The following is a 13,287-nucleotide window of genomic DNA, read 5'->3' on the forward strand; positions in this document are numbered from 1 at the left end:
AGCAAGTGATCAGCATTAGACTTGATTTCTTGGCCAATTAGTCTCAAATACCAAAGGGCACTGCCTGCATTTACTTCCTCAGGATGGAATATTCTTTTCAGATGTGAGCCACACTGACAAGGCCGCCCATAGTTCTCCATACCACCACGTTAGGCCTCCTTCCCCTCAGAACACAGATGTGTTCATAATTCCTAGTGTCTGGTGGCAGGAACTGACAGTACCTTCCCGTTCTTAGGAACCCTGAGAAGCGCTTCTGCACCCTCTCACAGATTGACTTCCTGCCTGGTCTCACTTCAGTAACTCATGCCCCTCCCGTGATGGCTGGCAGTGACCTTGCACAAGCCTGTCTTATCTGCCAGGACGGTTCTGCATCTGCTGCCTCCTGAACTGTGCTCCAGGGTTCAACAGCACAGTGGCCCTCCCTGCTTCCTGCCGGGGTCCCTAATGGCTCTGGGAGTGCATTTGCTCTCAGCTGGAGGTTAAAGGTCTTGCCTTTAAGAAGATAATAAATTACTTTTAAAAACTGAACAATTATCTTTGCAGTGTTTAATCTTAAATATTTAGAATTTTGAATTCAATAGGAAATACCTAAAATTCTGAACATATTGAATTTTAAATTAATATCTTATTTATTATTGAGTCCCTTTTATACTTCCAGCCATGTTTTCCCCCCTAATGGACACATGATTTGCTGTTATGACTAATAAATCTTCAAGAGGCAGAGAGCTCTCCTCTAACAGAGCAGACAAATCCACACACTGAAACTCATCTCAACCTTGAGGCACAGACTTCCTGATGCCCTGTCTTCCTCCCAAATCCCCCAGTTGTTTCTTATCATTTATTTAAGTCCAGCATCACCTCATTGAGCCGCAACAAAATTTTATAGATAATTCACATTTCCCTGTCTGATCCCTACATGCAATTACTTAACCTAAATTACCATTTCAACCCACTCAGTTATTCAGAGTAGCCACAGTGACCTGGTAATTATGAACTGAATTCACTAACTCAATGGGTTAGCAGCCTTTGTTTCTGGAACTCTCTACAGGAGTTTATGATGAACAAAATTCCTCTTGTCTCTGTATTACAAACATATAATAAATATGAAGAGGACTTCAAATAGTATCCCCAAAGGTATGTTCATTTCTAAGGAGAAAAGTAAATAGTAAGGTTTCCCAACTCTAAGCTGCTAAAAGCAAGTGGAGTGTGGCTTATTTCATTTGGCATGATAGTCTCCAGTTCTATCCACTTACCAGCATATGCCAATATTTCATTTTTCTTTATGGCTGAGTAAAACTCCATTGTGTATACATCCCAGATTTTCTTTATCCATTCATTTGTTGAAGATCACCTGGGCTGGTGATTTGGCTATTGTGAATTGTGCTGCTATAATATCTTATTGATATTAATATTAATGTGCCTATATTAGCGTAGCATGATGATTTTAGTTATTTTGGATACATACCAAGGAGTGGGACAGCTGTGTCATGGAGGTTCCATTCTTAGTCTTTTGAGGAATCTCCATTCTGCCTTCCAGAGTGGTTGTACTAATTTGCAGTCCCACCAGCAATGTCTGAGTGTATCTTTCCCTTACATCCTCACCAGCATTTATTAATATTTGCATTCTTGATGACTGCCATTCTAACTGGAGTGAGGTAAAATCTCAATGTAGTTTTGATTTGCATTTCCCTGATTGCTAGGGAAGTTGAACATTTTTTCATATTTTTTTTAAATATTTATTTTTTAGTTGTAGGTGGACACAGTATTTTTATTTTATTTTTATGTGGTGCTGAGAATCGAACCCAGTGCCCCACACATGCTAAGGCAAGCGCTCTACCTCTGGGCCACAACCCCAGCCCCATTTTTTCATACATTTGTTGGCCATTTGTATTTCTTCCTTTGAGAAATGTCTGTCTAGTTCATGCTAAGTGAAATAAGACAGACTCAGAAATTTAAGGGCCAAATGTTTTCTCTCATATGCGGAAGCTAAAACAAAATAAAGGAGTGGGGGGAAATACCATGAAAGTAGAAGAAAGATCAGAGGAATAAAGGGGGGGCAGTTGAGGAGAATGGGAAAGGGGAGGGACAGTAGAATGAGGTTAACCAAATCATGCTGTGTGCATGTGTGTGTACCACGGTGAATTCCACCTTTATGTATTCCCATCAAATACAAATTTATAAAAACAATAAATAGATGGGGGAAGGCCAGGGGAGAGGGGGAGAGAAGGAGGAGGTACTAGGGACTGAAATGGAATAAATTTATTCCATATAAGTATATGTCAAAATGAACCTCACGCTTATGTATAGCTATAATGTGCTTATAAAAAATTAAGTATATAAGTCCCTGAAGTCCAATCTCCATTTCAACAGGTTATTATATCTGACTGGTTTACTCATTAGCTACTGAATTAAATAAAATTATTGAAATGTTCATTTAAAAGGAAAAAGCAAATGGAATTTGCTAACTTTCCTTTAAGCACTTTTTTTCTTGTAGAAAAAACCCAACTTGAAAGTACAGTTGGAGAAGCTCGGTTATTTCTTTGATGCCATCTTTGGCAACAACATCAACGCCCACAAAATGTGGGCTAGTAGGACAGAGAGGGCAAGGGGGACGGAAAGGGCACGGGGGATGGAGAGGGGATTGTTATAAGGCTGTGATCTCTCAAAGTATTTTACCAGTGAATGAGGCAAATTGTTGAATCCCTATTTTGGCAACGGGAAGAAGAAAGGAGCATTCCCTAACAGGCTTCTAAGAGCACAGAGCTGTCCCACTCAAGCCCACAAAGATGGGGTCTGTGTGCTCACCATTGATTTCCCCAGCACACCTTCCCATATTCACCGTTCACAAGATTTTTAATTTACTTAAAAAATAACAAAGAAAGACCTCACTGGAAGACTAGCAGTTCATTTAAAAGGGAAGGGGAATAAAAGGTGTGTTGGGGGGACATTTAATCAATAGTGAGATGCTTGGAAAAGCACACCTTTTTGCTTTCTTCAGGAAATCCTTTAAAAGCCTCAGTTGACCCACACTCCCGTCCCCACCCCAAGCTTTGCCTTGGTTCATCTGCCTGACCATTTGGGAGGCACCGTCACTGTCACCAGGAGAAGATGAATGGAGGAGAGCTCCTGATGTTTCCCGCCAGCTGACACCTCTCTTCAAACGCTGACCATTCAAAGCACTTACCAGAGCTCTGCCTGTTGAGGACGTGGAGAAATGACATTTTTCATGTACCTTCCAAGTTGGGCCATGATGCCCACAGGCCCCCAGGACAGTACTGAGAGGCTCTCTGATACCCCTGTACCCTCCCCGTCCAAGAGGAGCAGAGAGGCAACAACCACTAATTGCATCTGTCCGCTGCCAGGCTCTAAGAAGTCTAAGAGGGCCACAGAGACTACAGGCAATGGCGGCCAGATCAGAATGATCTCGGAGCACCTATGGAACAACTATAGGTATAAGATGACTGGCACCTGATCCTAGTACTGTTGATGCTGACGGTACCTGCCTTGGGCTTTGGTTGGTGTTCAGACGGGGTGGTGCCAACTGCTGCAGAAGAAGGGACACTTTTAACATCTGCACACATTGAATGTAAGTCAGGGTGAAAGTAACTCCTTTGGAGTGTTTGGAGAGGAGGCGGAGGGGGCTAGGACACAGCTGCACAAATGTCACCAGCCTTTACCATGGCTGAGAGGCCTGGATGTCTTCCTAGCACATAACACCTAACATAACACTTAACACCTCTGTGTCTGACTGTGTTGCAATGACCCCCAGAGGGGATGAGATCCCCAGGCCTATGGACAAAGAAAGCAGGATGTGCTGTGGTGACATTGTAGTGACAGTGAGAGTCCACAACATTATTTCCTTGTCCTAGATGTACATAAGGTTTTTCATCATAAAATCATATCATGGCTTTAAAAAAATAAAAACATATACATGGTATTTGTTTTGGTTCTAGATTTTCAAGAATGTACATTGTAATAAGTGAATGTTAGTTTCACAAGAAAAAAAAAACTCATGCCCATTATGTAAGTTAGTCAATTCATGCTTTTAGCCTTCAAAGTACAGCAAAGAAACTCATTTTTAAAACAAAAGCAAGTGACCCTTTCTGGGTTATTACAGCTTGGTCCTGGGAGTACCATGCACTTTGCCTACAATGAATTAGAAATGCTCAGAACTGAGTTTTACCTATAGACAAAAGTCATTGCTATTCACATAAAATTCCTCCAAAGAAGTAAAACCAGAATATGTTCTTTCATCTTTTTTCTTTTACCTCTAATTCGAAGGAAAGGAAGGAGTGATTTCTTAATGTAAATAATCAAACAACTTTTTTCCTTATAAATATAACTTTCCTCTGCGACAAAACCAGGACTTATTTCTGGGGCACAGAGTACTGGCTGTCCCTACAAGGACAAGCTCACCTAATAGCTAAGGGGGCTTTGTTACGTGGTGAAAATGAGCTGCTGTGTAGGTCAAAGCACTCGAAAGATGGAAACAACCGTGACTTGAGAGAGGTGTCCCTTGGAGTGTTCAGGCTTCTTAAAGGTCCTGGGGAGCCACCCTGCTGGCAGAGGGGAAGGGAGGCCCTGCCAGGTCCCAGGCTGTTTACAGTGTTCTGTGATAGGGCTAAGTTGACTTCACTGATATTTACGGCTGGTTAATGGGAATCAGATGTTCCTTTTGAACAACAGGATAGGAAGGGAGAAGTTATTAGAAACAGATATTCACGTTCTCTCTCTTAAACATAAGGGTCTAGAGCAGACCAAAAAAAAAAAAAAAATCACACTTCATGGTATTTTTCTTCAAGTCATGAAAATGTACCACTTGGCCATAGTCTTAGGCCAAGAAAATATGAAACTAATTGAATTAAGAATATACTATTGGAGGCGGGGGAACTATTGAAAATGCAACTTCCTTCCAAGTAGAGGCATTAAGTCTGAGCAGGGCTCCTCACAGTGGGGTTCATTATGAGCCGCTCCTTTGGATTCAGAAGCCTTTCATTTTGTTGTGTGGGGGAACTCTGTCTGCCATTGGGGCTGAGCCTTAAAATAGAAAGAAGGTCCCGCACAAGTCCAAGTCGGAACCTGGTACCATGGGCACTGCAAGGCCCCCAATGCCTGGAGTCAGAGAACCAGAGTCTACAGTCTCTGCAGCCATCGGCCCGTGCAGCCTTGGGCACGCTGCTCCATCAGCGTCATTCTGCAGGGGGAGGAACTCGGAGGCTCAGCTCCATGAGGTTTCTTTCCACTATAAAATTCTATACTTCATATGAACATGAATCGTAATAAAATCAGATAGAAGCTCAATTCTTCCTTAGTGCAGTTCTGGAAGTCACAGGACAAAGCCCTGACAGGAGTACTGGGCTGAGTCCCAAACTGTCACCAGGGCTGTGGAATGGGTTTCGTCTGGGCCAGCGTGGGAAAGTGGAAAGTCACTTGCAATTTCACAGGCCTGACTTCTCAGGAACCCTAGAGAAAGTGAGTCTGGGCAGCAACATGGTCTCCTGCCTTGCTGCTCCTGTGGAAGACAGAGTCCCTCACTGCTCCAGGAAGGCACACAAGGCAGGCCATACTCTTCTTCCTTATGCTCAGCAGTGGTCCTCCAAGAGGGCCCTTGCGAGCACTTAGGGCTCTCCTCTTCCTGGTATCCTAGGTCTCTCTCTCACTGGCCCCTTGCAGTAAAAAGAAAATGACTATGGGCTCCCAGAAACCTGAGATCCAATCCTAGCTTTTCTACTTATCAGTGGGGAAACTTGGAGAAGTTCTTTAACTGTGAGAGGCCTCAGTCTCAGTCTCTGCGTCTGTAAAATGGGATTAAGATTAACAACCTCCACAGGAACTACTAGGAGAGCAAATGAGAATCTAGATGGATACCCCAGTCTCCACAGATGGGGGCCCACTCTCCCTTCACAAATCCATTCTTGATCCAATCCACTCCCTCCCAGCATGGCTTTCCCCTGCTCGAAGCTTTTGGGTTCTCATTGGGCCTGTTCCTTTCTCCTCATCTCCACCTGTTCCAATCCTCTCCAGCCTCCAGAATTCAACCTAAAGACTGCATCTCTCAGGAAGTGTCCCTGGAGACCATGGCCTCATCTGACATCCCAGAGAATGTGGCGTTTGAGATCCAGGACTTGTGACATGTTTCCGCCCCATTTTATCATGACTTGTCTCTTTTCCCCTACGAGGCTAGATGTACAGCATCCAGGCTGGCACTGCACCCGGGAGTGTGGCCGATATTTGTTCCTTGAACAAATATGGGGTGCAGGATCAAACGGCAGCTTTCTGTGCACCGGCTTTAATGGAGATGACACTTTAGCCACTGCTCTGAAGGAAAGCACCAATCAGAGAGAACAGCCCAGGTCAGAGCGTGAGGCACACTCGGGTGAGGGCAGCATTGACTTCTGCAGGAGGGGACAAGTTACGTGAGGAAGGCAGCCACAGAAAGCAACAGAGAAGCCTAGGCCCACGGCAGCGGCTCCCAGCTACGGCCAGACACAGCGCCAACCTGCAGAGATGGAGTCCGTCCTGTGCGGCGAATCAGACTTTTGGGATAAAAGAAATCAGAGGAAGAGCGGTAGATGTTTGGTGGCTGCCATGAAACATGAGAAAAGGGAAGAATAAACAACAAGAACCCCTTATTCTGAAACCCTAGAAAACAAAAAAGCTGAGAGGAAACCAATTTGATAGCAACAGCAAGTGACATCACTTCCATTGATGTACATGTGCCATTTGGGGGTCAGTTTGGGGCCCAAGTTTAAAGCATATTAACTGGTCTTGAAATTACAATACACTTATCTACATCCACCCCCCTTTCCATTTAGTTTGGCTCGATGTGCTTACGGTATATGAAGCCAACCAAGAGGCGGTCATCAGATTCTGTTCTTACAAACGCCCCATGAGGTCTTCAATGACAAGAATGTGGATTACTTGGGAGGGCTGCTGAAAGATCCTTAAAACATTTTCATTTTGCTATGGAGACTGCTCCTGATGTGACATGTGGTGAAAGGCCTAGGAACCTTGGCTGGGGATTTGTGATGTGTGGACACACCCTCAAGAGAGTGCAAGATTCCATCTTCTCTTCAGACTCTGCTCGCCTCTAAGCCCTACCAACACCCCTGGGCCCTAACTCTGGGCACCCTCAGACCCCTTCCCCAGGGGTGCCCTCCTCCTCACTACTGGGCTTCCCAAGGACAGTCAGCCAGAGTGCTGACCTGGCCTCCCAAGTAGTGGATGCCAGGTTCAGGAGGAGAGTGCTGGAATTCTCTGGAAAGCTCACTGAGGGAACAAAACAAGAGCTCCTTTTGGCCAGAATGAAATATTTCACTAGTTGTTTTCATAAGCGTCTCCAGAGAGTTTCATGGAGATGTGAATCTTTATTTATTTATTATCATTTTAGGAACATCAGTCCCAAACTCAAGTTATCTTTATAGAAAAAAAAGATGCACATTCCATTCAGTCTGGTCTCATTAGCACGCCTCAATTTGTCCCTGGCCCCCTAGCCAAAGATTTCATCAGGGATCAAGTAAAAATGACTATTCAAAAAACTAAAAGCAACCCTGTAGAGAATGGAAGATGTGCTGGCTCCCTGGGTGGTTTCTGGGCAGCAGCCTCAGCTATGTTGTGAATGGTACATTCTTGGGGCAAAAGTGACAGTAAGTACTGTCCTTAGTGTTCTCCTCTATTATGAAGATAATTCATTTTCCAAGCATGCATGGTTCCTCTAAAGTCCCTCGCCAGTCTGGTGACAACATTCAAGAGAAATCCTGTGTGCTCAAGTTGAAGTTGTGTGTCAGGAAACAGAACAGAACATCTGGGCATTTGTGGGCAAATCCCTCCCCTGCTCACATTTTTTTTTTTTTTTGGTAGTTGGACACAATACCTTTATTTTATTTATTTATTTTCATGTGGTGCTGAGGACTGAACCCATGGCCTTGTGTGTGCTAGGCAAGGGCTCTACTGCTGAGCCACAACCCCAGCCCCTGCTCATTCTTACCTTTATTCAATTATACTAAGAAAATTTTTCTTTTAACTTCTACTTAAAATCTGCTCATAATAACTGTGAATTCTAAGAGTACTACTTTTGTTCAGGGTTACAGGCAAGGGACAAGTTTCTAAAATATCCAAATGGCAAAGTGTCTCTATCTGATACACAGATGACATCTGAGGAAGAAAAAGAGAGAGAGAGAAATAAAAGCAAAGGGGAGAAAGCTCCTATGCATACGTCTGTTGCAATGAAGAGAATAAATAAAAGGCACCAGAAAATAAGAGATGCGATTACTCAGGTGGCAAGCAAAGGGATCTGAAATCTGAGAACCATTTCTCAGAAGCCTAGTCATCCCTTCACAAGTCACACGTCGGTGACCAGGTCCCACGGGTGAACCATGGCTCTGCTGGAATTACACACGTCATGTAACACAGGCCTGCTCAGGGCAGATAAGAAAGCATTCCACATACTGGAGTTTGGCCTCCAAAATAAATCCAGATCATTCTTTTCCTTGAGATAGCAAATGCTGTGAGGTCACGCTCCCGTTTTTCCATTGTACCCTCAAGTTAGCTAAACTGAGGGACTGAGATTCAGTCTGATTATTGCTCTGGGGGAAAAACAAACAACAAAACAAAAACCTTCATAGACCAGATGAAAAACTAGGGACGTGTGATCAGGATCCAGATTACAATCACAATGTGACAATGGTATTTGCTTCTGAAACATAAAATACTGTCATCTGGAGGAGTTCTGAATATTGACCAACCTGCATGTCTGAGCTCATCATTGTTTTCCCCTAAGATTTTATCTGACAAGTCATCAATTTGGAGCTGGAGGTTGCTCCAGTGAGTTTGGATTTGAGAGCAATGGATGGAAGCAGGGCATCACGGGCTCAGTACAAAGCCATCTTGCAGGAAGGTCACCAGATGTTGGCTTTAGAACCGGGTGAATTATTTTTTCCCCATCTGCATGGACTTTTGTTTGAATGCCTTAAGCTGACCAGAAAGGCAGGGCTTACTTTATCCAACACAAGCATGTGGAGTAAAAATCACAACAATAAATTTAAGGCAAAAAAGAACCCCCTGAGCTGGCCAAAAGGCCTTTGAACTTGGTTTGCTATGAGAAAAAACAAATCAGTAAAAAGTAATTTCACCCCAACCCTTGCCCCAAGAATTTGTGACTATGAAACCTGTGGCCTCCAAATGCACCTGGCATTATGGTTCTAATGGTTTCCTTACCCGCAGTTTTTCCTCTGTCTTGGTAGATTGCTTACAGTCGGGATGCCAAACGGTGGACCCTGGAAAGACATGAAGCACCGCTCAGAGTAAAGGAAATGGAGAGAAGCTGCAGTCCTAGTGAACTGAGCTTCTGAGAGTGGCTCATATTCCTCTTTCCCTGTCATAGGAGAGTGTTAGGGCCCCATGCCCAGGTGGCTTATGACACTGAAGTCAAACAACTCCAACCCCTAGGTGAGGTTTCCTCATCTGGCCCAAGCTTGCTCATAAAGGTCATAGTTCTAGATCACAAGAATGGTTTAATGCAAGAGGTATTTTAGCTCTTGATAGGTCTATTTAGTTTTTCTCTTTAAATCATATTATTATCCTTTAAAAGTAAAGTCTGAGTGCTTGCTACATGCTGCACTTAATTTCAGATATATAAGCCATGTTGACAGAACATCAAAACAATCAAGCTATTTGGTTGGAGAAATAAAGTCAAACTAGGTAGTCTATATCCAGAATATTCTGGCTGTAGATAGTTTGTATATAGAAGATCCAGAAGTAAAACTCACTAAATTCTCATTGACCCAATTCTATAGTCACCTATCCTGAAGCAGGAAATTAAAATAACTGACAGCCAGGTTAAAATTACATTATGAATCCTGCAACCGCTTAATTAACTTTTTTTTTAAAGTTTCGGTTTTAAACTAGTCACACAACTATTTTGGTGTTATTTCTTATACCTGGATCAATAGTTTCTCACTCTATGAAGTACTTTCATGGGTAGAACCCACAGCACAGAATTAAGCAAAACACTTACCTCTTAAAGAAAGCTCTTATCTCCAGAATCCAGGGCCTGACATATGATTGTATAGACCATACATGTACTATATAAGTATGGGCCATTTATACCACTATGCAAGTTCCACGTCCACCTAAGAGTTTGTTCAGATATCGGGAGCAGCAGAAGAGTCTGAGCACTTAAAAAACCCAAGTCAATCTTTTTCTAAGTGGAAAGTAGTGAGAAATTGACACACATAACAGTCTCAGCAGGAACATCAATCTTTCTGCATTTTATAGCTTCAGTCTTGATTTCTTTAAGCATAACCTCTGTGTACTTGAAAAGTCACCATATTAAACTGACCTAAATTGCTTTATACCACTGAGCTAAAATAATATTCAATTAATGACAAGGAAATATATTCCATATCAGAAGAAAACTGTAAACTGTTTAAAAATCACCTCTACCTTGCTTCTCCCAGAGCCAAAAATAAAAAAAAAAGAAAGAAAGTAAACCAAACAAGCAAACCCCAGACAGACACACCGGTCCCTTCAGCACTAACTCTGGCTCAAAGGCTAACTACAAAGCACAGGAAATCTCTTAATGTGGAGAGCCGAGGTCAGGCCCAGGCCCAGGCCGGGAGAACCTTCGCTGTGAAGGTGCTGCTGAGGGGGGGCACTGGCCGGAACACAGTCTGCACACAATGGCAGCACTGTTCTCCAGAGGTCAGACACACCAGCAATGTGACTCTCAGATGCTGAGAAAGATGAAACTGCTCATTCTTCAAGGATGTGCCGAGAGGGCAGGCAAAGGGTACCACAGCACAACTCCAGAGATGTAGAACAATCCCTGGAATTCTGAAGGTAGCCCATCTTGTAAATGTGCTATATTTGTGCACAACTTGAAACCACTCTCCTGCGTTCAGCTTCCAGAGCCGCTGTGGACGTGCAGAACTGCACCCGAGCAGACATAGGTTGACGTGTACTCCTGTGTCTGTCCTGGGAGTAAGTGACACACCAAAATCTAAAAGCAGGCCCAGAGACCACATGGGGAATCGATCTGCTTTGTGCAGAAAAATGCAAAGCGACACCTGCCTATTGCCACTATAGCTGTACAGCCTGTCCTTGGGAACACGTGTCCTATGAAGCCCCCATGAGACCACAGATGCAGTGCTTGTCACTTGCGTTCCCATGAGGCCCTTCAGCATTCGGTGGTGTTTTCCACTGCAATTTTTCAGAGTGATCACTCTAAAGCTGAAATGACACTGGGTTGTCCATTTCTCGCCTTGCCAGCAATTTTTGAGGGAATAGCCAAGACGGTCCTTTAACCCTCGAAAATCATTTCTACAGACTTTTAGTTGCACAGAAAGAATATCGAGAGAGCAAAGCAAACCATTCATTAAACAGTCGCATGGTGTTATGGGTAAAGGGGAGTGAAGAAGAGGCAGGGGAACCGAGACCCAGCAATTATCAGAACTGAATAAGCAACCGCTCTTACAGTTCTCGCTAATTTTCCTGATGAACCTTGTCTAATTAATGACTCTTTTTAAAGATAAAAATAGTAAAATGTTTGTGCAGATGGTGCTGTTTGGCTGGTAGAGAATCTGCACCTAAATCCTCTCTGAGAGGCTTTGGGATTTGGGAGAAAATAAAGATGGATCATCGTTTCACACTGGGAACATTCCTCAAAATTATTTTCAATTAAGAAAAATCTAAGGACTCCCTGGAAAGGAGTATTTCCTTGTCACCAGAAACGTCTCTGTTTCTTGTGTAGGGACTTTGCCTGTGTGCTTGTTCATTCTCTATTTTGGTAGGAGAACTGTACTGTTTGAACAGGATGAAATGTGTCTGTGAGGAAATGCATCAAACGTGAGCTTTTCTTCTGGAAAGCCAGAGAAGAGCATGCTGGGAGACTTCAGACCATCCTCACAGGACAGTGAAAGGAGAAAAGGAAAAGGAGCCACCAAATAAGGGACACTTCTAGAAATTTCTAGAAAGCTTTCTCTCCTTCGATCTTCTGTTTTCCAAACATATTCCTGAGGAGAGGTGGGGGAGGAATTGCTGATTGCCACTCTTCCCTCTTATGGAACATGGAATCTTATTCATTCTTTCCAAGCAGCAACACACTCAGCTCATTTGTTAACAGCCCCAGGGGCTCCCAGCCAGCGAGCAACTGCTTGGCTGATTAAAGCTAATGGATGAGGTAACTTCTGGCCGCATTTGTATTGGATTTGGGTAGCTTCTCAGCTAATAAAATGCCTCCTTCTCTAAAAACAATTCAACAAACACAGAAGGCTTTCTCTCCCTGAGTGGGAAAGAGTCCACCTTACCTTGAAGATACATCTCTTCTCCTTCTGTGAACATCTGGTTGCATCTGCTGCATCGTGCACAGCTGGGGTGATAATGTTTGTCACCTGCCTGCAAGAGAAAAGGCAGGGACATTTAGCTGGCTCCTTGACATGGCTCCAGGCTCTTTTTTGGATTTAGAAGAAAAGAGAAGATGCTGAGACATGGAAAATAATTGACTGACCAAACTCCCCACAGCAACAGCCCTATATGTGAAAAAGCTGACCTCAACCTCGCTGGAACTAGAAAGGCCCGAAGGCCAGCTACTTGTTCCTGCCACAGTGGGGCTGCCTTGCCCCTCAGGAGTTTTGGCTTCCAATTCTCTCCTGTCCTGGATTTGCCTGGATCATTGCCAGTTACACACCATATGCCTGAGATGAGTTGATGCCATCTCCCAAAAACCCCACCTCAAAAGCAGGAACACAGAATTCATGTTGGAAGCTAATGTCAGTTTATATGAAAGCAATAAAAAATAAGTGATCTTTATACTTAATGTGTTCTTGCTTTCCTGGCTTAAACATGAGAAATGATAAAATCTACCCAGCATGCATCAAGGCAAGAAACACCATCGTAAAAGACATCATTCACTGCTTTTTACACAGAAGGAACCCAAATTCTCTCCTATGCTGCCTTCAGTAATCTTTTGCCAAGGTTTTATGTTAAGAGTTTTCTGAGGAAGCACATTACTGAGGTAGCTCTGCATTATTCTCTGGCATTTCACATACTTAAATACGACAGATGTCATCACTGTAAGTGTTGACTACCCCAAAGCAAAGTGTCACTGGACACAGGGACAATTCTCTAGACAGGTGACAAGTCACATTAAAGTCATGCTTCAAATGCAAGCTAGACAAAACCACAATACTTTCATTCAAGCTTAGCAAAAAAATCTTCACCATCTAAAAATTATCAAATGTATTTTATCATTAAAACATTTTTATCAATCAACTATGAATTCCCCCCCCC

At 43.4% G+C, this 13,287-nt stretch overlaps 1 protein-coding gene across 13 annotated transcripts in view; it reads right to left on the reverse strand.

Moving 5' to 3' along the window:
• The window catches only part of Ablim1 (actin binding LIM protein 1), a 272,608-nt gene that overhangs the window by 38,575 nt on the left and 220,746 nt on the right, over positions 1 to 13,287 (reverse strand). For 9 of the 13 annotated variants that reach the window (XM_048807393.1, XM_048807390.1, XM_048807389.1 and 6 more), the window contains exons 7-8: positions 12,306 to 12,393; positions 9,217 to 9,275 (exon numbers count right to left, since the gene is read on the reverse strand). In XM_048807393.1, coding sequence (XP_048663350.1) covers positions 9,217 to 9,275; positions 12,306 to 12,393 — 147 coding nt within the window. Of the gene's footprint in view, positions 1 to 6,499; positions 6,584 to 9,216; positions 9,276 to 12,305; positions 12,394 to 13,287 lie in introns of all 13 variants that reach the window. The other 4 variants (XM_048807388.1, XM_048807383.1, XM_048807381.1 and 1 more) reach the window with 1 other exon arrangement.

The sequence above is a fragment of the Marmota marmota genome, unplaced genomic scaffold, assembly GCF_001458135.2.
Source record: "Marmota marmota marmota unplaced genomic scaffold, marMar, whole genome shotgun sequence".
NCBI lineage: Eukaryota > Metazoa > Chordata > Mammalia > Rodentia > Sciuridae > Marmota > Marmota marmota.